At 42.6% G+C, this 27,450-nt stretch overlaps 1 protein-coding gene across 4 annotated transcripts in view; it reads left to right on the plus strand.

Annotated features, from left to right (window-relative positions):
* Nucleotides 1–26,750, plus strand: part of THAP9 (THAP domain containing 9) — a 36,638-nt gene extending 9,888 nt beyond the window's left edge. For all 4 annotated transcript variants that reach the window (XM_075857407.1, XM_075857404.1, XM_075857406.1 and 1 more), the window contains 5 exons: nucleotides 11,112–11,265; nucleotides 11,566–12,331; nucleotides 15,955–16,127; nucleotides 17,247–17,392; nucleotides 25,199–26,750. In XM_075857407.1, coding sequence (XP_075713522.1) covers nucleotides 11,112–11,265; nucleotides 11,566–12,331; nucleotides 15,955–16,127; nucleotides 17,247–17,392; nucleotides 25,199–25,974 — 2,015 coding nt within the window. In that variant the 3' untranslated portion in view covers nucleotides 25,975–26,750. The remainder of the gene's footprint in view (nucleotides 1–11,111; nucleotides 11,266–11,565; nucleotides 12,332–15,954; nucleotides 16,128–17,246; nucleotides 17,393–25,198) is intronic.
* Nucleotides 26,751–27,450: the final 700 nt, after the last annotated feature.

Consider the following 27,450-nt stretch of genomic DNA (forward strand, 5'->3'; position numbering starts at 1 on the left):
CGTACTCGAGCCATAGGAGCCTTATATAAGAGACGAACAGAAGCAATGAACTTCTCCCCAAACCCCATCTTCTCCAGAACTCTCCAAAGAAACTCCCACTCTATACAATCAAAGGCCTTGGCCGCATCTAAGGAGCAGACAGCTACCGTAGTTTCCCTGGATTATCCACTGGAATCTGCATGTTTAAATACAAGCGTCTAAGTTTAATGGCCGTAGACTTCGCAGGCGTAAAGCCAGTCTGATCCGGATGTATCAGACTAGTGATAACCCTAAAAAGACGCACAGTCAAGGCCTTTGCAATAATTTTAACATCCACCGGTAGTAGGGAGATTGGCCTATACGAATCCGGCATAAGCAGATCTTTTCCAGGTGTCAGCAGTACGACTATTATAGCTTCTTGCAATATGTCCGGTAAGAATCCTGATGTCAAGGCCTCTCCAAACACCGTCAAGAGTTCCGGAAGCAATACATCCACAAATTGTTTATACAATTCCACTGGCAATCCGTCTAATCCCGGCGCCTTGTTATTGGCCAAAGATGCAGCAGCATTTTGTAACTCCTCCAGAGTGAACGGGGTCTCTAAGAAATCCCTATGCACATCTGACAGTACACAGAGACACGTGCCAGATAGAAAGTGCTGAATCTCTTCATTCGTGACAGTAAGTCTAGATTTATAAAAATTCTGATAAAACAGGTGAAATACCTCAAGTATCTGTGACGTCTTGGACACCAAAGCTCCCTGAGAGGTAGAGATAGATGCCACATATGAAGCCCACTTCCTGTGTTATAATAATATTAGCCAGCATATGGCCAGCCCTTCCTCAAAATGAAACGGTCTAGAAAGTATCTTTTATTTTCTGCCTCTGTCAAAAGATGTGACTGCAGAGCCTCCCTAGTTTCCTCCACGGTGTTTCTGTCCCTACGCTCGGGCATTGAATAAAAGCTGTTTCAGTTTCATCCACCCTGCGTCGCAGAACTACCCCCAGCTGACTAGTTTTTAGTTTCCTCAGACTAATAAGTTTAATACGGATCCCCCTAACTGAGGCTTTCATGGCATCCCGTACCACTATTAAATTGGAAATACTCCGTAATATGTTTATTGATATCTTCTTTATTCAACAACGGGAGCCAAAATGCATTTACTTTCCACATCTGAATACCCTGTCTAGCTGAACGCGAGAAATCCGCTCTCCTAAGGATAGGTGAATGATCCGACAACGTTCTAGTTAAATATTCTACAGACCGGATCCTAGACAAAAATATGTCATTAATGAACATATAATCAATCCTAGACATAGAGTTAAATGTAGCAGAATGACAGGAAAATGCCCTAATCTGTGGATGTTTATTATGACAAATATCTATTAACGAGGATTCCATTATCCTATGCCCGAACCGCGTTAGTTCATCCCTCAGCAACCGCACATCTGCAATTTGTCCCAACATTCATTAATCAAGTTGTTAAAATCTCCCATCAGAATTATCGGGATTCCTGTAAACCTACTAGTAAAGGCCAGAACTTCACTGAGAACCACTCTGGAATATGGAGGTGGCACATACACCGCAGCTATAATACACTCAACACCGTACATAATACAATGTAGACATATGTATCTACCTTCAGTATCTGTCATCCTCCATACAGCTAAAAGGAATCCGTTTATGTATAAGAATACAAACCCCTCGGGACGACCCAGTGTGAGTAGTATGATAGGCATGCCCCATCCGCGCTCTTTTTACCACTTGTATCGTATTTGGTTAAATACGTTTCCTGAAAACTGACAATAGATGGTTTATGATTCTTGACATATTCAAAAATGGCCCGTCTCTTAACCGGATCACCCATACCCCTGATATTCCACGATATAATCGTTATTTGATCAGCCATCAACAATATAGGAAACATAATGAAAAATAATGCACATATCTATACATCCTAGGAGAAACATACGCTCAAGATATGCAAACATAAGAACACAATAAAGCATGAATCCATCCCAGGTGTACCCTCCCCTCCCCTCCCTTCCCTTCCCTTCCCTTCCCCAACAAATAGTATCAGCAATACCATCAAGAAAAATATATATAATAATATGAAACCACCTGAGATAAAATCTCAGGCTGGAGCACGAGTCCACCTTACAACCTCCAATAGAGCAACGTCGGCAAGGTGTCCACGTAACAGAAGATGGAAATCCATCCCCACTTGGCAAAACGTATCAACTAGTAGTGAACTTTCAGCACAACCGTTTCAATGCACATAAACAGTCTGCAAAAGCCAGCGATGAGTGATCAGCTTCATCCATCATTCCCGTTGACTCCACGGCCTTCTCGCCGTAACCTTTGCTCCCATCTATAATCAGGATAGAATGCAATCTTGCAGCCATTAACAGATATATTAGGCATTTCTCTTGCCTTTCTCAGAATAACATCACATTCTCTGTAATGCAACAGCTTGGCTAGTACTGTCCTGGGCGGAGCTCCTTCAGGCAACGGCCTTGTCTGCACCCTGTGTGCACGTTCCACTGCATATAATAGTGACAAAGTCTCCTTGCCAAAGGTAGTCAAAAGCCAGGCTTCAAAATAAGTAGTGGGATTCGGTCCCTCCAACTTCTCTGGCATTCCCACTATGCGCACATTATTCCTGCTTTTCAAGGTTATTCTATTTTCAAGGTCATCGGCCTTCGCTACCAATCCTGCAATAGTATGGTCATGGCGGCGTATGTCCTGTAATGCAGGCGATAGGGCATCCTCCATATCACTCACCATGCCTTCCACCTCTGCCGTCCGGTCAGAGATTTTTTTAACATCATGTCTTAGAAATGTAATATCAGCATTCACTTTCCCCATCTGTAAGACCAGCATAGAGACATTAGTGTTGCAAGTTGTGACCGCCAGCATAATGTCCCTTAGAGTCGGTTCTGGGGCAGAAGTCAATAGGGTCTGTGCTGCAGGCCTTTTGATAGCCGCGCCCTCATGCTCCAACATGGCCGTCCCGGACCCCAGTATATCCTTGTCACAACCTGCCTCCTTCTCCTCCTCACCAGTGTCGTCTGCTTCATCCACCAACATGTCAGCCACTGCCAGCACATCTCTATCCCTGCATGCTGCAGAGGTTCTAGCATACCGCTCCAGCCTCGCCGCCACATCCGCAGCTCTTTCATTTTGCCTCCGCTGCCTGGGAGTGTTAGAGCCTGCGCCAGCGCCATTTTGAGCCATGCGGTCTCCCCCTTCAGTAAGGGATTTCTTGGTGCGAGTCATCAAGCCAACTTTCCAGAGTTACCCCTGCAGTCGCTATACCTTGCTGGCACTGCGGGTGAAATCTGCGTGCATCAACTGGCTGTTATGTGCAGGATAAATGTGACCAAACAAATCGCCGAGCAGGAACTCCTACTCCGTGCGACTGCTCACATCAAGGTCCAGGCCACGCCCACCGATATGCACTTCTTTAAACGATAATATCTTTGGAATCGCTTTGAATATCACAACTATTTTTACTTCGTATTTGACAGTCAACAGCTATTTTCAATTGAACTTCATTCTTGTCGTCATCCGTTTGTAAGTACAAGTCTTGTTTAAAAGATTTAGCATACTTTTTAGAACAAAGAACTGCTCTTAATGCAGAACAGCACAGGAATTTTAAAAATTGCAAAAACTGCTAGAAGCTTAGATTTCTTACTCCAGTTGTGTGTTCTTATGAATGAATGATTAGTGACTTAGATAAACCACATTATACTAAATTATCATAAAATTAGTCACCTGTAAAATTCTAATTTGTTGTCACTCTCATTCGGGAACACAGACTGTGATGTATGTTGTTGCCACTAGGAGGCTTGACACTAAAAATGTAAAAGTGTTGTCCCCTCCCACAGGATATACCTGTCCTACAGACCGCTAGCTAATTCAGTCCTAGCTAACTATCCGTAGGAGGCAGATGCTCAACAGCAGGCTGTCTTCTGTCACCCACCCTTACTTCTCCACATCGGTTTCCCACATTGTCAGAAGATGGCACACGAAGGAGTGTCCTTTCTGGTCCCTTATATATTGGCCCTTCTCCCCATTCCACTATGCAACGGACCCTCCATCTCTTGCACGCGCCAGTCACATTACTGGTCATTTCCCACTGGACATTGCAGACCGTAAACTCGGCCGTGAACCGCTCTCACCCCACGACAGCATCCTTTTTCCGGCTGTCTTTTTCTTAGTCTCTTTTCCTCCTGCGTATCGTGGGCAGGGCTCTCAGCAGTCCAGTTCTTTCAACCGTCCTATTAGAACTCCAAGAACAAGCCCTCCTTTAAGCCCCGTCCCTCCTGGCGCCCCTGACTGCAGGCCGCAAAAGCCGGATCTGCTAAAACCAGCTAGGCCCTCACTCGAATCTCGGGTGGGGTCAGGCTTCAAGGATGTCTGGCTTTCTCAGATCTCGGATGTCTGGGTGCGGGCAGTCATATCCTCCAGGTTCAAAATAATTTGTCAATCTGCCACTCGACCGAATCTTTCAGTCCACGCCGATTTCGTCACCTTTTGGTGCAGCTACCTATATTCAGGCAATGGAATCTCCCTTTAGTCAAGGGCTAATCGCCTCCGTTCTTCCTGATCAGAGCTATTGTAAAGACTGGGTAGGGAGACAGACAGGTGAGCCCTAATCTACCCGCCACTCAGTCCCTGCCTACTTGCAACGGCCCGTCCTAGGCGACGGCGTACAACTGGGCGATGGTCCCTACTCGCACTATGTGCATGACAAACAAACAGTCAAGGGTACAAAGAAGCTAAGGGAAATGGGGCAGAAGCCCACGGCAACACCGTGAGCTACAAGAGTAGTGAACAAGCCGAGTCAAACCAGGAGTGTACGAGGTACCAAACGCAGAGCAGGAGAGTAGTCAGTAAAGCCAGGGTCAATATGAAGCAGAGGACAAATAGTACAAGCAGCAGCAGCAGAGCCAGGAAACCAGCAGAATCACAGGCAAAGGAGGAGCAGGAAATGAAGGTATAAATAGACAGAGGGCGGGAGCTAGCTCCGTCTGGCCAGGCTGTGATAGGCTCTCCCACTCCTCAGCCTCCCAGCCTGACTGGTAGAAGGAGTCACTCTATCAGACTTAGGAGCAGGTGCAGACTGACTAACCACGGGCGTCGACACAGAAGCTGTGTCTGGCAGATCCATTACAGCTATTGAGGTTTTTACTCCCAATTTATTTGTCATTCCAAAAAAAGCATTGGTCCATTTGCCCCATTTTGAACCTCTAACGTTTGGATCTTTACTTCCACATGGAGTCACTCCGATTGGGCTGATTGAGTCTGTGAAGATCATAAAGGACATGTACCTCCACCCACTCATTTGCCCGTCCCATCAGCGCTCCTTTGTTTTGCAGTCGTCCCCGTCCCCCCACACCCAATTCGTGGCGCTCTCGTTCGGCCTGGCACCAGACACACAGGTCTTCACCAAAATCCTCTCTGTGGCGATGGCGCTTCTTCGCTCCAGGAGTGTTTATCATCCCCTGCTTGGAGGACATTCTGATAAAATCTCCTTCCAGGGAGGATAACCAGTATCCAGATCATTCAGGATACCCTGACTTGATTTGGCTGGATAGTCAACCACTCCAAGTCGCTTTCCTGGGGGAACCGCTCTCCAGAATCCTTGGACCAACAAATCCTCTTTCCCCTGGTCCCTCAACTTGTGGCTCTCATCCTCTCGTTGGTACGCTGACACGGTGGCTCTGTTGACTAATGTTCCCTGCCCATTGCCCCTCCTGGCCGATCTGCTCTCTCAGGGATCTCTTTTTCCACCCAAGTTTACAGTTCTGTTTAACCCTTGGCTGTTGAAGCCGCAGTTTTGGGAGCATGGGGCTTGTTGGAGCGGGTGATTCACACAATGTTGACAGCCAGGAAGTCTTCTTTGGCCTGCATTTCTCACCGTACTTGTTAGACCTACATAATCTTGTGTGAGGATTGGACTTTCTAAGTCCAGTATTCTGTCTTTTCTTCAAAAAACTGACCATTTCATTTAACCCAGTGGTTCTTAACCTGGGTTCGATCGAACCCCAAGGGTTCGGTGAGTCCGCTTCAGGGGTTCGGTGGAGGTCAAGACACACATCCGACTCATATGATTTGTGATGACACACCCCGCTTGGCCATCATTGGCTGCAGGTGATAACGCTACATCGCTTGGCCTATCTGTGCTGCGGGGAATTTGGTGCGCTCAGTAGTCGACTTGCGACTGTCGTGATGGTACGTCGTGTGATTTCTTTCTTAATATTTTAATCCCTTCATACTAACCATGTCATGCAAAAAAATAGCGGTCTGACGAATATGTACAATATGGATTCACATGTATAACGGAACGTGATGGGAGTCAGCGTCCTAACTGCATGATTTGCAATGCCAAGTTGAGCAATTCTAGTCTAGCACCGGCAAAACTAATAGAACACTTCCTTAAAGAGGCTCTGTCACCAGATTTTGCAACCCCTATCTGCTATTGCAGCAGATAGGCGCTGCAATGTAGATTACAGTAACGTTTTTATTTTTAAAAAACGAGCATTTTTGGCCAAGTTATGACCATTTTTGTAGTTATGCAAATGAGGCTTGCAAAAGTCCAAGTGGGTGTGTTTAAAAGTAAAAGTCCAAGTGGGCGTGTATTAGGTGCGTACATCGGGGCGTTTTTAATACTTTTACTAGCTGGGCGCTTTGAAGAGAAGTAACATCCTCTTCTCTTCAGAACGCCCAGCTTGTGACAGTGCAGATCTGTGACGTCACTCACAGGTCCTGCATCGTGACGGCCACATCGGCACCAGAGGCTACAGTTGATTCTGCAGCAGCATCAGCGTTTGCAGGTAAGATCGACTTACCTGCAAACGCTGATGCTGCTGCAGAATCAACTGTAGCCTCTGGTGCCGATGTGGCCGTCACGATGCAGGACCTGTGAGTGACGTCACAGATCTGCACTGTCACAAGCTGGGCGTTCTGAAGAGAAGAGGATGTTACTTCTCATCAGAGCGCCCAGCTAGTAAAAGTATTAAAAACGCCCCGATGTACGCACATAATACACGCCCACTTGGACTTTTACTTTTAAACACACCCACTTGGACTTGTGCAAGCCTCATTTGCATAACTACAAAAATGGTCATAACTTGGCCAAAAATGCTCGTTTTTTAAAAATAAAAACGTTACTGTAATCTACATTGCAGCGCCTATCTGCTGCAATAGCAGATAGGGGTTGCAAAATCTGGTGACAGAGCCTCTTTAAGCTGCATGGAGATGGAAAATACAAGAATACAACGCTCGCTGACTTCAATGTGAAGAGAGCCAGAGTCGATGAAAAGGCTACTCTGCCTGTTCTTGGCTTTGTACCCATCAACAAACCGATCCTCACAGCATCGTACGAAGTTGCTTACCTGATCGCAAAGCAGGGCAAACCACACACCATTGGTGAAACACTCATAAAACCAGCTGTGTTGAAGATGGCGAATATCCTGCTGGGAAAAGAGGCTGAAGTTAAGTTATCCCAAATTCCTCTTTCAAATGACACCATCAGCGACAGAATAGAGGACATGAGCAAAGATATCTTGACTCAAGTAGTTGCATATCTGATTTCAAGCCCGGCAAAATTCAGCCTTCAACTCGACGAGACCACAGACGTTTCCAATCTAAGCCATCTTGCTGTATTCGTGCGCTATGTGAACGACGACGTGATGAAGGAAGATTTTTTTATTTTGTAAGCCTCTTACAATAACAACTAAGGCAGCCGATGTGAAGAAACTTGTGGATGACTTTTTTTCAAAGACAACAATCTTTCGTGGGATATGGTTTCTGCAGTTTGTTCGGACGGAGCTCCAGTCTTGCTGGGAAGAAAGTCTGGTTTTGGTGCGCTAGTGGAAGCCAATGCACCACACATCATTGTTACGCATTGTGTTCTGCACAGGCATGCGTTGGCAACAAAAACATTGCCTCCAAAACTGGCTGAAGTATTAAAAATTGTAGTGGAATGCATGAACTATGTGCGAAATAGTGCTCTGAGGCACCGCATCTTCAGTGAGCTGTGTAAAGAAATGGGCTCTGAATTCGAGGTATTTCTGTACCATTCTAACATTCGGTGGTTATCCCAGGGACAGGTGCTGAATCGTGTTTTTGCCGTGCGTGTGGAATTAGCCCTGTTTTTGCAAGAGCACCAACATTGTCATGCAGATTGCTACAAAAATTCTGAGTTCATTCTCATTTTAGCGTACGTGGCTGATATCTTCGCAGCTCTTAATCACCTCAATCAACAGATGCAGGGCGGTGGAGTCAACATCATCGAAGCGGAAGAAAACCTGAAGGCTTTTAAAAAAAAGCTACCGTTATGGAAATGACGAACAGAGAACGATAACTTCGCAAACTTTCCCCTGCTGGATGACTGTGTAAGTAAGATCGATGATGTATCTTGAATCGAAGACATTTCTGTACCCGCGGAACTGAAGCAAGCAATTGCCACGCACATGAGCTTGCAAAGTCACTCGACGGATACTTCCCTACAAGAGTCATATCCAGCATGGGTGAGACAACAGGTGTCAATGATGAATACCTCGATGAAATCATTGAAATTCAGCAGAGCCAGGTTCAACAGCAACTCTTCAGAACAACAACGCTCTCAATGTTTTGGTGTCAACAAATGGTAACGTACCCTGTTATTGCTAAGAAAGCTCTGGAGATTTTCATACCGTTTGTTACAACATATCTTTGCGAGTAATCCTTTTCGAGGATGCTGGACATAAAAACGAAGAAAAGGAACAGACTTTGTTGCGAAAATGACATGAGAGTGGCACTTGCCAAGGTGAAGCCACGCATTTCTGAACTGATCTCTGAAAGGCAACAGCAGAAGTCACACTGATTTGCAGTAAATATTCATTATTATGTTTTTGTGTGAAAATCATGTTTTGATGGTTTTGTTTTTTGAACACAGTGATGTTGATGCACGCTTCATTTTGTGCACCAGTAAAATATATACCGGTGTTTTGAATTTGAAAAAAATCATTTTATTTTTCCAATTAAGAAGGGTTCGGTGAATGCGCATATGAAACTGGTGGGGTTCAGTACCTCCAATAAGGTTAAGAACCACTGATTTAACCCCTTAGGGAAAACAGTCTGTAAATTCATGATCCATTTGCATTTACGTTGAGCAAGGATTTTCTGAACATTACCCCCTCTGTTTCCCAATGTGATTTTATCAATGCCTCTAAGGCTTCATGCCCACTTCAGTCTTTTTCTTCAGGGTGCTAGCCGTTTTTCAGACGGCTAGCACCCTGACCCATTAATTTCAATGGGGCCATGCACACTTCAGTTTTTTGGACGGTCCCGTTGCTCCGTTCCGACAAAAGTAGAGCATATCCTACTTTGGTCCGAGATTCCGTGACCGTGAGGCCCATGCAAGTCAATGGGGCCGTCAAAAAATCTGAAGGCACACCGAAGGCATCCATGTGCCGTCCGTGTGTGACGGAGCCGTTGCCTAGCAACGGCCGGGCGGGTAGAGGTACACACACATACAGACAGATACTGCACTAATCGGCAGCCCCTTCTCTCTGTCATCACTGATACAGAGAAGGGGCTGCTGATCAGTGCTGAAACGCAGCGATATTAAGTTCATACGTACCCCGGCCGTTGTCTTGGTGATGCGTCCTTCTGACATCCAGTCCGACCTCCCTGGATAACGCGGCAGTCCATGTGACCACTGCAGCCAGGGATTGGCTGCACCATTCACATGGTCTGAAACGTCATCTCAGGAGGCCGGACTTGAGGAAGAAGCAGGGAGTTCTGGGTAAGTAGTAACTTTTTTTTTTTTGCAGGTTTTTTTTAATGAACCATTAATCTATATTGTGAGCGCCGCACATGGTACTCACTGTCCAGCGGTAGTCTCTGTCCATGGTGCTGAAAGAGTTAAAGGGCTGTACTGATCGGCAGTAACTCTTTCTTTTAACACCCTGGACAGTGAGTACCGCTGGACAGGGAATAGCATGTGCGGCACTCACAATATCGTGTACATAGTGTGAACGGGTTTCAGTTTCCTCTCGGAAACGGAAACACGGAGGTGTACACGGAGTACACACGGGAAGCACACTGTTCCAATCACGGACACACGGATCCGTGAAAAACGGCTGTGAAAACGGTGATGGAAGTGTGCATGAGGCCTTAGGGGTAGGTGTCTGTTTTATCTGTGCTCTTCAAGAAACCACTGGCGTCAAGTTCTGATGTTTAGGACTTTCTTGTAAAGTGTTGCTCACGTGGTTTCTCCTTACCAATCCCCCACTCCTACGTTGGAATGGGTTCTGGATGCTCTGATTGAACCTCTACGGGAGATCTCCTTACGTCTCCTCACCTAGGTGCTGTTCCTCGTGGGGATGATCTCCTATATGGACATTTCCCTCACTTCCTCCTTCCACAGGTCTGATTATTGTTTTGGAAGGTCTGAGAGAGTTTGGTAGCCTCTAAGGCTACTGCCGGTTAACTGTTTGCGAGGCCTACCGTGTTAAGGGGAGGGTACCCCCATTCTGGATTACAGCCTATTCCACTAGGGTGGTTTGGGCCTCCGGGGCTGTGCACCATTATGCTTCTGCTCTTAAAGTGTGTAGGGCAGCTACCTGGTCTCTGCACCTGTTTACCAAGTTTTACACGGTGCATACTTTTGCTTCAGTGGATGCTTTGCTTGGTCGGTCGCAAGGTCTTGAAGGCATCTGTGGAGTAGATACTTTTGTACTTTCTTCTTTGGACCCCACCCATATGGACTGCTTTTGGACATCCCACGGTCTGTGTCCCCCAATGAGATGAACGAGAAAAGGGGATTTCTTTGTGTACTCCCAGTAAAAACTTTTTTTCTCGTCCAGTTCATTTGGGGGACACAGCTCTCTCCCATTATAGTTTGGTTGTCCGTTGGGGGTTTTCTGCTTCTCCTACTGCTTATGTACAGACTGAATTAGCTCACTGTCTGTGGGAGGGGTATATCCAGTGGGTGGGGCCAACACTTAATTCTTGATGTCAAGCCTCCTAGTGGCAACAGCATGTACCACGGTCTGTGTCCCCCAATGAACTAGACGAGAAAAGGATTCTACAGTACTAAAGAAAAAAAAAAATAAATCCCCTTTTTGCTTCACCAGATATTCCACTGGAACTTTTCAAAAAGCCTGAATCGGAGTACTCTGCCCAGCAACGAATGTTTTCCCTGACCTTACAGCTGAATGACCCGTTGTCATACAAGTACCTGAGGAAGGAGACCAAGCTGCCACTGCCAGGTCCAAGAAGACTTAGACAGTTAAGTACAAGAGAAAAAAGGGCACTTTCTACATCCTTTATGATGGGCAAACGGTATTAGAAATTCTTCACACTAGCATCACGGCTTCTGTTATTGCAGGAGACATGATGGACCTGATCCTAACTGTTTTGTAACTTTTCACATAAAATTGATAACTGCATGAGCCAACTTGGATAGGTGGGGTGCAGAATGATGTACTGTATGTTCATCCAACATGATGATTACTTTTACTTGTTACATTGCTATGCCATTACTAGCCTGATTGACCGTTAACACAATGTGTTTAAATATAATTTTAGGTGGCTGAAGTCAGATCGAGGAGGCCCTGGAATTAATTCTTTAGTCCTGAAAGCATTGATCCAGAAGAAGCAAACTCACCCACAGTTGTATACCCAGGTGTCACTTGCTATGGGTACATTTTCTATTCAGCAAAGTGTTGCTTTTGACTCGCATAGAAATGGACTTGTTGGTTTTGTGAACTTAGGCGAGGGAAGTGGAAGCCAAGATGTGGCTAATGAAGTACTGATGTTCATGCTTGTTGGCACAGTTGGTCACTGGAATGTCCCTATTGCTTATTTTTATGTTAAAACATTGACCCCACAAGCACAAAAGCAACTTCTTATTCATGTTTTGCACGAGCTGTGTGAGAAAAGTTTTGAGGTAGTAGCTGTGTCAATGGATAGACATCCACGTAATGAAGAAATGTGCACTATGCTTGGCTGTGCATTTACAGATCCCTGGGAACTTCAGACACACTTCTCTTTGCCTAACAGAGATTACAGATACTATGTTGTGTTTGATGTGGGCAATGAACTGCAAACCATCACCAACATGATGAAAGAGCTTGGTTCCATTCTGAGTACAGAAGGCGTAATTACATGGCATTATATCACTGACTTGATGAACCTGCCCAGAATGTTTCCTCTTGTGGGGGAGATGAAGCTTGTGAAGATGACATTGTTGTGTAACAAGATAAGTGATACTGTTGCAAATGCACTGCAGTTTATTCAGGAATTAAATTCTGAAAATTCTCATGGTTTCCGGGCCATTATCATCTTTATTCAGGTAGGTCTGTTAATTTATAGTTCATTCATTTGATTTTATTCAAAGAATATTAACAATACCAACTTAAAGGGGTTTTCCACATTCTGATGACCTATCCACTGGATAGATCATCAGTATATGATCGGTGCCGTTCTGACACCCGGACGTCGCACCGATCAGCGGCTGCCTCTGAGCATCGAACGATATTGCCGGAAGCAGATGGCTCCATTCAAAGAATAGGAACAGAGCTGCAGTTTTGCCGAATGGCCGCTATGCAGTGGTCTGAGCCATCTGCTTCCGGCTCCAACTGCTGCATACTGTTCAAAACATCCGGTGCCCGGAGGCAGCCGGATCAGCTGATTGGTGCGGGGTCCGGGTGTCGGACCCGCACCGATCATATACTGATGACCTATCCGATGGATAGGTCATCAGTTGTCAACGTGGAAAACCCCTTTAAGACACTGCTTACCCAATGTCAAGGCTTTTAGTTTTAAAGGTATTTATTTAATAAAAATAGACATATTTCAAACAAGCAACAAAAATAGAATACAAAGTACTCATCAGAGTCTTACATATTTTCATTCGCAATAGTATGTAATTTAAAAAAAACTAAATCTTAATGGCTGTGCAATAAGGAGATCTTAGAAGTTCACACACACACATTTCGAAGTGTCACCTAATGTATTCTCTAACGTGTCCCCTTTTTTTTTTAAATTCATATTTGCTGATCAGCTTTCTGCTTTATGGCTATAGTTTTACTATATGTAGGCACTATAGGGATGGCTTTGTGCAACCAGAATTCACAACAGTTTTACTCTATCCACGCTTTTTTCGTAATTAACTGTTTATGGATTGACGTTATACATTTATGTATTTGGCCTGCAACCTGTGGCTCTCAGTTGTTGATGAAATAAAAAGGCGTGAGGTGGCCATACACATAAAATGCAGTCCTGGCCAAAAGTTTTGAGACACACAAATTTTGTTTTTCACAAAGTTTTCTGCTTCATTTTTTTTTATTATGGCAATTTGCATTAACTCTAGATTGTTATGAAGAGTGATCAGATGAATTGATGTTAATTGCAAAAATCATTCCTTGCCATAAAAATTACTTTAATCACAAAAACCCAATTTCCACTTCATTTCAGCCCTGCCACAATATGACTTGCTGACATAATTTCAGTGATCTTCTCGTTAGCTCAGGGGAAAGTGTTAACGAGGACAAGGAAGCTGATATCACTTTGTCATGCTGATTGAATTATAAGAGAAGACTGGTGAACTCATTATCTTCTTCTGTTACCTTCAAGGAAACACGTGCAGTCATCATTGCTTTGCATCAATAGGGCTTTATAGGCAAGGACATTGCTACTTGTAAGATTGCCCCTAAGTCAACCATCTATTGGATCATCAAGAACTTTAAGGAGAGAGGTTCAATTACTCTGAAAATTGCTTCAGTGCGCCCAAGAAAGCCCAGCAAGTGCCAGGACAGTCTCCTGAAGAAGATTTGGTCCTATGCTATGGGATCGGTTCAACACCAGTGCAGAGCTTGCTTAGGAATGGCAGCAGGCATGCGTCCGTGCATCTACACGCACAGTGAGGTGAATGCTTTTGGAGACCATCACACAGCGACCAGCCGCCATTATTTTGACACTCGCTCGTCCATGCAGTCTAACCAGTGCGGCTCAGTGCCTGAAGAATGTCGCCCTGACCGAAACGTTGCACTAAAAACAAAATAACAATTCCTTTAACTCTAATTGCTGTGCCCGATACTCTTTTCATAGTTCTCATTGGGTTGGGCCCCTATCCGTGCAAAGCCCTCTCCACCCCCCGTATCTGGTGCTATTTGAACATATATATATGCTTTTGGAGACTGGCCTGGTGTCAAGGAGGGTAACAAAGAAGCCACTTCTGTCCAGGAAAAACATCAAGGACAGACTGACATTCTGCAGGAAGTACAGGGATTGGGGTAATGTAATTTTCTCAGATGAAGCCCCCTTCAGGCTGATGGAGACATCTGGAAGAACGATTGGAAAAGATGAGCGCTACCATGAGTCCTGTGTCATGTCAACAGTAAAGCATCCTGAGACCATTCACGTGTGGGGTTGCTTTTCATCCGAGGGAGTGGGCTCGACCCCAATTTTACCTAAGAACACTTCTAGTAATAAACAATGGTTCTTAAATATCCTCCAAGAGCAACTTCTCCCAACTATTTGGTGATGAACAATGCTTTTTCCAGCATGATGGAGCACTATATCACAAGGAAAAAGTGATAACTAAGTGGCCCAGTGAACAAAACCGTGAAATTTTGGGTCCATGGCCAGGAAACTCCCCAGATCTCAATGCCATTTGAGAACCTATGGTCAATACTCAAAAAGCGGGTGGACAAACAAAAACACAGAAATTGTGATACTCCAAGCACTGATTTGACAAGAATGGTCTACCATCAGTCAGGGTTTGGCCCAGAAGCTGATATCCAGCATGCCAAGGCGAATTGCAGAAGTCTTGAAAAAGAAGGGTCAACACTGTAAATATGGAGTTTTTGCATATACTTGATGTATTTGTCGAAAGTTTTAAAAACGTATGAAATGCTTATAATTGACTTCAGAATACCGTACAAACATCTGACTAAGGGCGGATTTACATGAACGTGTGCGTTTTGCGTGCGCAAAAGGCACTTGACAGCTCCATGTGTCATGTTCATATGGTGCGCGGCTGCGTGCTTTTCGTGCAGCCGCCATCATTTATGACACTCCATTTGGATGTTTGTAAACCGAAAAGCACGTGGTGCTTTTCTGTTTACATTAATTTTTTTTACTGCTGTTGCGCGAATAACGAGCGTCCCACGGAAGTGCTTCCGTGTGGCGCGCGTGATTTTCACGCACCCATTGACTTCAGTGGGTGTGTGATGCGCGAAAAACGGCGAAATATAGAACCTGTCATGAGTTTTATGCAGCGGACTCATGCTGCGCAAAAATCACGGACAGTCTGCACTGCCCCATAGACTTGCATAGGTCCGTGTGACCCGCGTGAAAATCACGCGGGTTGCACGGACGTAAATCACGTTCGTGTAAATCCGCCCTAAAAGATCTAAAAACACTGAAACAGCAAACTTTGTGAAAACCAAAATTTGTGTCCATCTCAAAACTTTTTGCCAGGACTGTACACCGGCTCCTCAAACACCCCCATAAACATGCATGCTTGAATCAGGCATGTTTACCACCATAGGGAGAGTGGGATAAGCTTCTGCCAGGTGCCTCCGGCAGTGTTCATCTCCCAGTGAAGGATTGGACATGTTGAAATCCAGTCTGCTGCTCCCAAACACATTCAATTCTTGCAGAAATTCAGACAACACAAAGCCCTAAGAAGGGAGATAATGGGAGTGTAAGATGTCTCACATTGATTGGTTGCCAGTAATCTGAAAAGGGAATGAGAAGAAAGGCCAGGTGTGATTATATACAAACCGTCTTGCAGGCTTCATCCTTGGCCATCTGACGGTTATTATTTCCATCTGAGGTAATATGGCCTGAAGCAGCTTCATTTTTTTTTTTTTTTTTTCTGTCATTCTAATTTAGGGTTGGAAACCTGCTTTAAATGAAATTCTACTATAATGTATGTTACCTAAACTTCTTTTGTGTTCTTATTTGTAGATTATTGGTAGACTATTTGATATCTGCAATAGCAGCAGTGTGCGACTACAAGGTGACAAAGGCCCCATAAATCAGGCTAACCTAGATCAAAAACTCCAAGTCCTGCAGGAGACTCGTGAATACTTATTGACTCTAACAACCTGTGACAATGACTTCCTCTTCCAAACCTCGAGGTAAAAATTAGCTGTCTTCACTAGCTCTCATGTATCAGCACCGTTTTCATTCTACACTGATATCCTGTGTGAGCTGCTCTTCTTGAACACTTGGATGCTTTCCCCCTCTCCATTCTCTGATCTGCTGTGTACAATCTCTTCCCCTTCCCTTCTCCTATCTCGAACACTTATTTGAGATTTATCCTAATGACTTTCTTAATAGACAACTGGACGTGTTTTTTTAACTTTTTGACCAAGTGGGTGCTGTAAAGAAGTGTATGACGCTGACCAATCGGCGTCATACACTTCTCTCCATTCATATACTCACACACAGTGTGATCTCGCGAGATCACGCTGTCACTTACTCACACATTAACGTTACTGAAGTTTCTTGAGAGTGAATAGATATCACTACAAGCCAGGACACTATGTCTTATTCACAATCCCGACACTGCGGTAACGTTTGTGTGGGACTTACATCGAGATCACGCTGTGCTGTCATTTACAGGGTGATCTCGCAAGATCACACTTGCTGTCATTAAGTCCCACACAAATGTTACCGAAGTGTCGGGAGTGTGAATAGACTTCGCTTCCTGGCTGGAAGCGATGTCTAGTCACTCAGATCAGGAGAAGTGGACTGAAAGATTTTGAATTAGAAGCTGCAGCACAGCCAGTTATCAACAGGAGCTGCAGCAAAATAGAAGGACTATTTAGACATTTACTTCACTTTGCATTTCAAAAGCAAATAAACAATAAAATAAAATTCCGTGCAAAAGGTATTCATAGCCTTCAAATGAACACTAACTTTTCAAACACTTTCTGCTGCTCTAATTGAATGGCTGATGTAGAACAACTTTGTAATTTACTTACTGTTAAAAGTAGTTGTTTCATCCATGCAAATTCTGTGTGAAGTTAATTGTTTGCTGTTCATGTTCTTTTGGTGCATTTTTATACAAATTTGAGAAGTTCCCAGCAAGGAAAAGAAGGTTTTTGAGGTTTTTTTCCCGTAAGAAAAGGTTTTCTTCCCCCTGATAAGATTTAGTCCCATTTTGTCAAATAAATATTCAGCGGGAACACACAGCAAGTGTGGTTGTGTAAATGTGCCCTTACACGTGATGAATTTATCTGTTCTCTTTTTAGGGCCTGGTGTACTGTCGGTCTCCTAGTGAATATTGCTTCTCTCACTGAATTGTTACCACGTCTACTGATGGACCATGACTGCATCACTACTTATAGGTTCAGGACACATCACCTCAAAGAGTTCATTAATTGTGTTAGAAGCACAGGTAGAAATTCATATTTGGTTTATCTGGAAGAAAACTGTTTTTATAAAAAAAAAATGCTTTACATAAGCAGTATGAACAAATGTTCAAAAAAAACAACAAAAAGCATGATTCTTAACAGCCCTTGACCTCTGGGACCCCGTCAATTCTGAGAATGAATGGGCAGATGTCCCTGTGGCTTTTTAAAACTAAAGCTTAACTATTGCTGTGGCTACTTAACTTTGTTTTGTGAGGGTCCCAACAGTTGGACCCCCACCGATCAGGAAGTGAAGGGATATCCTAGCGATATACCATCACTTCTAATAATGCGGAAATTCTGTGATGTCCCCTTCGTTTTGAAGAACTGGGGCACACTTGGATTTGAGCGTCTGTTCTGCAGTGCTGTAGAAAATGTAATTGGATTTATCCTGAGGGCCATGTACAAGTACGCTAATTTGGCAATATTTTAATGTCATAAATATTGCAGTGTGAGCACTTTATGTGGGCACAGTATTGAATTATATTTTAATTTCTTTAACCCCTTGAAGTCCAAGCCATTTTTAGTTTTTTGTTTTTCCCTCCCTGCCTCCTCAATAAAGTGGTGTGAAGGCTTATTTTTTGCAAAGGGAATTATAGTTTCTATTGGCACTATTTAACCCTTTCACGACCAAGGACGAAAATGAACGTCCTGGTCGGCTGCTAGTTCCCGCACCAGGACGTTCATTTTCGTCTGAATTTCAAACTGTCACTCTGTGTAAACACAGTGACAAGCCCGTTCTGACAGCTGTCCTAGACAGCTGATCAGTTCTGTGAGTGGTCGAGAGACCAATCACGACGTCCTGGCACCACGATCGCTATCATTGGTCAGTTACTGACCAATCATAGTACGTGACGTATCGGGGTAGGTGGAAAAGCCGGTGTTCGGCTCTGATCTCCTCAGTCCAGTCAGTTGTGTTGAGGAGATCAGAGCTGTGCTGCTTGATCCTCCTGTCAGCGTCAAAAATTTAAAAAACAGAAAATTAACCCTTACACTGCCTCCCCAATGTCCCTGTGACCATTCCCCTTATCCTTGTTACATTTTTGCTTCTTTTTGCTTTCATAAAAAAAAATTGTAAAAAAATATATAATTTATCGTTCAGGTAGCGGCAGGTGTAGGACGTTAGTTAGCGTACTTTTGTTATAAAGAAAAAACTAAAAAAAAAAAATCAATCATTTTTGGGGGGGATTTGTTTAGTGTTATAGGTTTTGCCGTTAATTTGCATTAGGTGTAGGGCTAATTAGGTGCGTTTTAGGGTCTTGTATAAAAAAGAATTGTTTAGTGTTAGGGATTGGGCGTTAATTAGCGTTAGATAGGTGTAGGGTTAGTAAGGTACATAGTTAGTCGTTACACATTATCTAGTGCGTGTTAAATATATATATATATAAGATTTTGATCTAAAATAATGGCTCAGCGGATGTTTACAGCAGGGGAGGCGTATGCAATGATGTGCTCTGATACAGACACTGCAAGCGAAAATGAGGAGCAGTTTTTATTATCATCCTCATCATCTAGTAGCGACAGTGATGAGCCCCAAGCACAGCGGAGCAGGCCTAGTGAAAGTCAGCCGAGTGTTAGTGACCCTGATTGGCAGTCCGCCGCCACATTTATTCCCCAAATTCCTGATTTCATACCTGCCGCAGGAATTAACTTCAACACCACAGGATTTAGCGAGGGAGATTTTTTTTAAAATCTTCTTTTCAGAAGATTTTATTAATCTAATAATTACTCAAACAAATTTATATGCCAACAATTTTATTTTAACTCACCCCGATTCATTTTATGCCAGGGAAAACAGCTGGAAACCAGTTGACAAAGCAGAAATGCTTAAATATTGGGGACTACTATTGAACATGGGCCTTGTAAAAAAACAACCGTAAGATCGTACTGGTCGACGGATGTCCTGTACGATACGCCCCTATAGCGTGCAGTGATGACGCACAATCGTTTTGAGGCCGTAATGAGATTTATCCATTACAACGACAATGCACAATGCCCCCCAGCAAGTGACCCCAGCCATGATCGGCTATTTAAAATTAGGCCTCTTATAGAGCATTTCAATTTAAAATTTTGCTGTGGATGAATCCCTGGTTTCATTTAAAGGGAGGCTAAAATTTCGGCAGTATATACCCACCAAGAGGGCCAAATATGGCATGAAGGTATATAAAATTTGTGAGAGCAGCACTGGTTTTACCCATCGTTTTAGAGTATTCGAGGGAAAGGACACCCAGATCAACCCCCCAGAATGCCCAGCCATGCTCAATGTAAGTGGCAGAATTGTTTGGGACCTAATTCACCCGCTGTTGGACAAGGGTCATCACTTGTATGTAGATAATTTTTATACAAGTGTGCCCTTGTTCCAATGTCTATTGGCCAGAAAAACCGTAGCTTGTGGCACAATTAGACGAACCCAAAAAGGCCTTCCAAAGACCGTGGTAAATTTAAAATTAAAACGTGGTGAAAAGAAAACCCTTTGTAAGGAAAATGTAATGGTGGTTAAATACTGAGACAAAAAAGATGTCTTTATCTTGACATCAATTCATGCAGATGAAAGCAGTGCCTGTATGTGGGAGAGATGCCACCATTTCTAAACCCCTCTGCATACAGCAATATAATAAGCACATGGGAGGGGTGGACCTTGCCGACCAAATGCTGCAGCCCTATAGTGCAGTAAGGAAGTCAAGGGTCTGGTACAAGAAATTGGCAATACATCTGGTGCAAATGGCACTTTATAATTCTTTTATTATTTTTCGGAAGGCAGGCAACAACGGACCTTACCTGAACTACCAGGAAAAAGTAATAAAAAACCTAATTTTCGGAAACCAGGGTGGGGATGGCAGGGCTACAACTTCAAGGGAGGCCAGCAGGGTGATTCCGGGACAGCATTTCCCTTCCCAAGTGCCCCCAACCGCTAAAAAGACACGTCCACAAAAAAAGTGCCGTGTGTGTTTTAAAAATGGTATTAGGAAAGACACGGGCTACCAATGTGAGTCCTGCCCAGACAAACCAGGGCTGTGCATACACGAGTGTTTCCGAACATATCATTCCTCACTAGATTACTAATTTTTTTTGCAGATTTTATTTGCACTCCTGTTTTGTCCCTTCAAACATTTCCATTATTTGATTTTCTGATCCTTTTCACCCCATTTCCCATTATCATATTGGACACGCTAAAATGAAAATACTCATTATACCCCAAGATGAATATCTTGAGGTTTTTTATTTCATAGAATTATTTTTCTTTGGCATAACACCTTACAGTGGGGCCTAAAACATTTTCAAGCAAAATATGAGTCCTGAAAGCCTCCGGGTGCTCCCTCCCTTTTGGGCCCTGTCGTGTGTCCAAGAAATGCATTAGGGTCACAATGGGGGCATTTTTGAAAACAGGAGAAACAGGGTGATATATTTTGGGGTGTGTTTCTTCATTCTCATGGTCACTTTACACAGAAATCGGTCTTCAAAGTGATACTTTTATGAAAAAAGTGAAATTATATTTTTTTACGCCTGCTTTGCATGAATTCTTACAAAAAAACTGTAGGGTCAAAATACTTACAACACCCCTTAATAAATACCTTAAGGGGTGTAGTTTTCAAAATGGGGTCACTTGTGGGGGTTTCCACCATTCTGACACCTATGAGCCTCTGAGCCTCTGAAAACCTGGCTTGGTGCAGGAAAACAAAATGTACTTCAAAATGTATAAAATGATTAGTAAATTTGTAAGTCTTCCAAATTGCTAAAAAAAAAATATTTTTTTTTCAAAAGTGCTGCCAAAATAGAGTAAAGAGATGGAAATATATATTTAATTAAAAAAATTGTACAGTATGTGTGTACATATGTGACATATTGCCGTTAAAAATAGGGGAAAATGGTAATTTTTACAAAATTTCTTCCATTTTTCTATTTTTTAATTAATTTCCGCAAATCGTATCAGTCTACTTTTACCACTAAAATAAAGTACATGTGACGAAAAAACAATGTCAGAATTACTTGGATATTCAAAACTTTCACAGAGTTATTCTCTGATAAAGTCAGACATACCAGATTTGACAAATCTGGCTTGGTCATTAAGGTACAAACATGCCCGGTCATTAAGGAGTTAAAGTACCATAGAATTTAATGGGAAACTGAAAACAAAATTATTTGTTGGGTGGAATCGGAAAAAACTGATTCCTCCAATGTTTTTTGGGTTTTGTTTTTATGGATTTGACCATGCGGAAAAAAACTACAGCTTAACTTTTATTCTGCTGGACAATAAGATTACAGTGATACAATTTTTTAAATATTTTACTTCTATTATAAATAAACGATTTGTTAAAGAAATATATATATTTTGTGTCGCAATATTCTGAGAGCCATAACTTTTTTTTTTTCTCTGTCGTTTGAGCAGTGTGAAGGATTATTTTTTGCAGGAAAAGCTGTACTTTTATTGGTATAATTTTTTCGGTACATCCAACTTTTGATCACTTTTTATTATAATTTGTGTGAGAGCTAAGGTGACCTAAAAAAGAGATTCAGGCATTTTGTTTTTTTACAGTTTAGCATGGGAGTCAAATAATCTTATATTGTAATAGTTCGGACTTTTACGGATGCAGCAATACGAATTTTGTTTTATTTTTTACGTTGCTTTAGAGGAAATTATAGGAAAAGGTTTTTTTTTTAAACTTTTAAAAAAAAAAAATGTTTTTGTACACTACATAAAACATTATTTAACTATTTTTAAAAAAACATTATTAGTCCCCCTAAGGACAATACTAATGTGTTGCTGTGTATTGTAATTTTCACTGGCTCCTTTTAAGCCCTGCAGGAGACAGGGCTTAACAGGAGCATAAAGATGGCAGAATTTTTGGGCCTTAATTAGGCTTCCATGACAACCATCGGCACCCTGCAATTGTGTTGCGTGTGTGTGTGGGGGGGGGGTGATGGGCTGTCGGAGGGGGCCTCTAGGTGGTTAAATGGCCAGAATCAGAGTCACCTCGAGGTAGCTGTAATATAAAGCTGACACCTGCAGTGTACCATGTCGTCATGGCACGTCAAGGGGTTAATATTGTCTTGAAGTACGTTTTTCACATGTTGTTTATGCATGTGTATATGTACTACTCTATTCTTTAACCTGTTAGTGACCGCCAATACGCCTTTTCACGGAGGACACTAATGGGCTTTATTCTGATGCATACGCCTTTTCACGGCGCTGCATCAGAATAAACAGAGCAGGGAGCCGTCAAATCTCCCTGCTCTCAGCTGCCAGATGTAGCTGAGAGCTGGGGGCATCCCTGCTCTGCCGTGTGAGATCGATATTCGTGTCGATCTCACCTGTTTAACCCTTCAGATGCGGTGCACAATAGCGAGCGCCGCATCTGAGTGGTTTTGGAGAGAGGGAGGGAGCTCCCTCTCTCTCCCACCGACACCCGGCGATAAGATCCCGGAGTGTCTGTGTCTCCGATAGCAGCAGGGGGTCTAATAAAGGCCCCCAGGTCTGCCTGTACTGTATGCCTGCTAGGTCATGCCAGAGGCATGGCCTGGCAGATGCCTGTCCGTTTTAAATGGACAGGCAGTAATACACTGCAATACAAAACTATTGCAGTGTATTCTAAAAGCGATCGGATGATCGCATATTAAAGTCCCCCAGAGGGACTGTTAAAAAAAGTTTTTAATAAGGTAAAAAAAAAAAATGAAAAACCCACTTTTCCCCCTTACAAAATGCTATTACATTATTTAACCCGCACCTTTAAACCCAGTAAAAAATAAAATAAAAAAAACAATGGAAAAATTGCTGTTTTCTGTGAATCCTGCCTTAAAAAAAATGTGATAAAAAGTGATCAAAAAGTCGCATCTACTACAAAATGATACCAATAAAAACTGCAAGTCGTCCCGCAAGAAAAAAAGCCCTCCTACAACTGCATCGGCGGAACAATAAAAAAGTTATGGCTCTCCAAATATGGAGACACAAAAACAAATCATTTTGAAAAAAAAAATCGTTTTTACTATGTAAAAGTAGTAAAACATACAAAATCTATAAAAATTTGGTATCGTTGCAATTACAACAACCCACTGAATAAAGTTATTGTGTTATTTATACCACACGGTAAATGGCGTAGATTTAGGACTCAAAAAAGAGTGGCAAAATTTCAGTTTTTTTTCTATTCCCCCTAAAAAAAAAAGTTAATAAAAGTTAATCAACAAATTCTATGTACCCCAAAATGGTGCTATTAAAAATTACAACTTGTCCCGCAAAAAACAAGACCTTTCGGCAAACTTCTGACATGTCATAGTGACATGTCAGAAGTTTTGATTTGGTGGGAGTCCGAGCACTGAGACCCCCACCAATCGCTAGAATGAAGCAGTTGAAGCTCTCGTGTGAGCGCTCAGCTGTTTCGTGTCTGTTCAGCTTTTTCCGGAAATAAATGTATCGGTGTACGGACTCAATAGAAAGTCTATGAGCCCGTACTCCGATACATCGGCTTTCCGGAAAAAGCCGAACAGAAACTAAGCAGCTGAGTGCTCACACGAACGCTTCAGCTGCTTCGTTCTAGCAATTGGTGGGGGTCTCCGTGCTCGGACCCCCACCCATCCAAACTTCTGAAAGGTCACTATGACATGGCAGAAGTTTGCCGAACGTTTAGCTACACTTTAAGGTTTAAAATAGGCTGGTCATTAAGGGGTTAAGGCTTTATTCACATAGTACCGTTTTATCGTGCATTTTCTTTCAGTCAAAGCTAATTCATTAAAAAAAAAAGTAGTCTTTTTTCGTTATATTTCTCTGTTTAGGATCCACTCCTAGCTTTGACTATTAACCCCTTCCTGATATCTACCGCGTGCGTGCGTGTATATGTATATAGATAGAGCGTGCAAGTTGGGTGGGGGAGTACGGAGCGATATACTGCAATACATTAGTATTGCAGTATATCATGTAAGCGATCCAACGATCACTGGTTCAAGTCCACCAGGGGGAATAGTAAAAAAAAAATGTTAAATACAGTTAAATTTAAAAAAATTAACTATTAGAATATAACATTGTTTAACCAGCATGGTGAACGCCGTAAAAAAAAACAAAAAACCCGCCAGTGTCGCTGTTTTTTTGGTCACGACATCCCCCCACAAAAATATGGAATAAACATTTATCAAAAAGTCTCAAGTACCCCAAAATGGTACCAATAGAAACTACAGCATGCCTCGGAAAAAATAAGCCCTCTTACCGCTCAATCAATGGATAAAAAAAAGATATGGCGACAAAACACACATTTTATTTTTACCATTCCATAGTGAAACAAAAAAACTATTTAAATTTGGTATTGCCATAATTGTATTGGCGCGCATAATAAAGTTAGCATGCCATTTTTACCGCACGTGAACGCTGTGAAAACTAAGTAGCCCCCCCAAAAAAAAAAATGTAGGAATCATTGTTTTTCTTTTCCCTATTCCACCCCACAAAAGAAAATAAATTGTTTCCACTACATTATACAGTACAATAAATGGTGCCGTAAAAAACTACACATCATCCTGCAAAAAAACAAGCCCTTATATAGCTATATCGATTGTATAAATAAAAAAGTTATGGCTTTTAGAAGGCTGGGAGGAAAAAACAAAAGTGAAAATCTGAAAAATGGCCGGGCGGGATGGGGTTAAGAAAAAAACACCCCACACATGACCTCTGTGGGATGCTTTACACTTTATTACGTGGGTGTACAGTTAGAGGTCACTTAGAGCATAAATTGACAGCCAGAGGCCTAAGAAATATTTAACTTTGGAATCAACTGTTCTATCACTTTCTTTTTTTATCCCCATTCTCATTTTAGGTGGTTCAGATGTCAGGCCTACAGCACTTGATGTAATGCATACAATAGAAAAGCGGTTTTCTCAATGTGGATTTGTTGATACGAATATGGAGAATGACCTCAGCTTTGTATGTACAAGTATAGGACAGAGTTTGACTGGTTCCCTTCAGCACATTCCTTATCCATTCGAAGAAACAAGTATTAAACGTTCCTGTCATGTCTACCAGTCCTGTTTGTTGGATGTGACTCTTCAGAATTCTGAAATGTACATTGCAGGCTGGGTTGTAAGAGAGGCCTTTAAACAGCTCTCCTGTAATAAGTGCAGATGGGCTCTAGTGAGCAACAATCCCCCACAAGATTTTACAAGCGCCTATCACTTATTGCAAGTTAATGGCGGTATTGCTCATTTTGTGCCATCAAATGGAATACTCCGAACTGTGCAAACTGCACAGAAGAAATTGTGTCATCTGCTGAAATACAGAAGATGTAAACGCAGTATATCTGCTCTGATGCTGGAGCACCATGTACTGTCAACACTGGGTCCAACAGATATTTTTGACCTTAAGGAACACATACCACAGACTGAGCTGGGCATTGACAATCATCACTTTCAGCTATTGCGTTTGATAGCATCTCTATACTATGCACTAAGAGAGCTGTATATTGACAGTAAAAAGCAGGCTTATTGTCAGAGAGCACTTGTGAAGCAGACTCTATCCAGACCTTTTGGGCTTTACTTCCATTCAGACTCGGTGTCCTCAAAGGATCAAGTCCAATTGCATGTTACTTACAGCTAAGGCCCTAGTCACATGTGTCAGGGTGTTACGTTGTTCTGCTCCGTTAGAGGAGCAGAACAAGGGAATGCCGGATGCAACGGTTCCGTTTAATACAAACACTGCCGGTGGCCGACAGAACCCATTGACTTTAATGGGTTTCGTCCGGGTGTACGTTTTACTGGAAACAATGGCGCTATTGTTTCTGGTAATTTGACGGATCTGCGACGGAGGCCTCTAATGGAGCCTCCAACAGAGATGTGAACATCCCCTTAACCTATCTTCTTTTGGGGTCAGGAATATTCTCACACCTTTGAACATGGTCCTGATTCACCATACCCTACTGACTTTTGTGTAAGGTCATCTACATGAATGTATATGTAGGCTCTACATATGTCTAATGTAAATACTAATTAAACTGCTATTAGTTTCTTTTTATTTATATCTACTATAATGCGATAAACCAGGTGGATGTATCAGTGTATTGTTTCTATAAAATAGTAGTAAAGTGTCCTACAAACTATCTTTGATTTATCAGACTTTGAAGCTCAGACTTTGCTGTTATTACTGCTTTTTTCATAGTATTCTCCTACTCTTTATAGGATTCATTCATGCTGCAAAAATCAGTTTTTACATGTGATACCACAATTCAGTTTCCAAGAAACTTATTCTATAACTGTCCCAGTGGGGAAAAAAAATGCAATAGTTGAGTCTTGTCTTTCTAGCATAGGGATGTTGGTTGTACAGCTGGCCACACGTATAACCGTACATTAAACGCACTTTTGACTGATAACTATAAACCTGATGGGATCAGCCGACCATGCTTGCTTATTTCAATGAGGGGACAGGGGACACTTCTGACTGGTATGTTGTCATTAACCTATTCACTGCCCTAGACTACAGGAATGGTTCCCATCGCTGCAGGGGAAAGTAAGACTATGGTTATTTTCCAGGATGATAACCGCAAAAATAAGGGGACTTTTTTTGTTACGGACCATAAAATCCCTTTCTCGCCGAGTTCATTTGGGGAAGACTGGTTCTATCCTGCTGCCACTAGGAAGTGGACGCTAAGCTAATAGTGTTAGCGTCTACTACACACCTAAACCCCCACTGCAGATACTGACCTAACCAGCTTGTACACAAGCAGTAGATGAACAAGGAATCTGTATATCTAGTAAAAACTCAATGATTTGGTCAATACCAAAAGGTAACAAGCTGTCCAGTAAAGGCCCATGAAGATTAAAAAAGGCAATTGGGTGGTAGCTCTGTCCTCCAATGAACTCGGCAAGAAAGGTATTTTAGGGTGAGAAACAAAAAAAAACAAAAAACCTTTTCTCACTTGTCAGTGCTGGACATAGAAGACCGTGGGACATACAAAATCAGTCCCCAGGGGAAGGAACAAAAGGCAGAAAAAAATAAGGCAAGGATGGACAGTTGTCTACTCCACTGCTGCATGCTGACCGAGGATGCAAAACTGTGCACATTATAAAACTTAGTAAA

This window comes from Rhinoderma darwinii, chromosome 3, assembly GCF_050947455.1.
Source record: "Rhinoderma darwinii isolate aRhiDar2 chromosome 3, aRhiDar2.hap1, whole genome shotgun sequence".
NCBI lineage: Eukaryota > Metazoa > Chordata > Amphibia > Anura > Rhinodermatidae > Rhinoderma > Rhinoderma darwinii.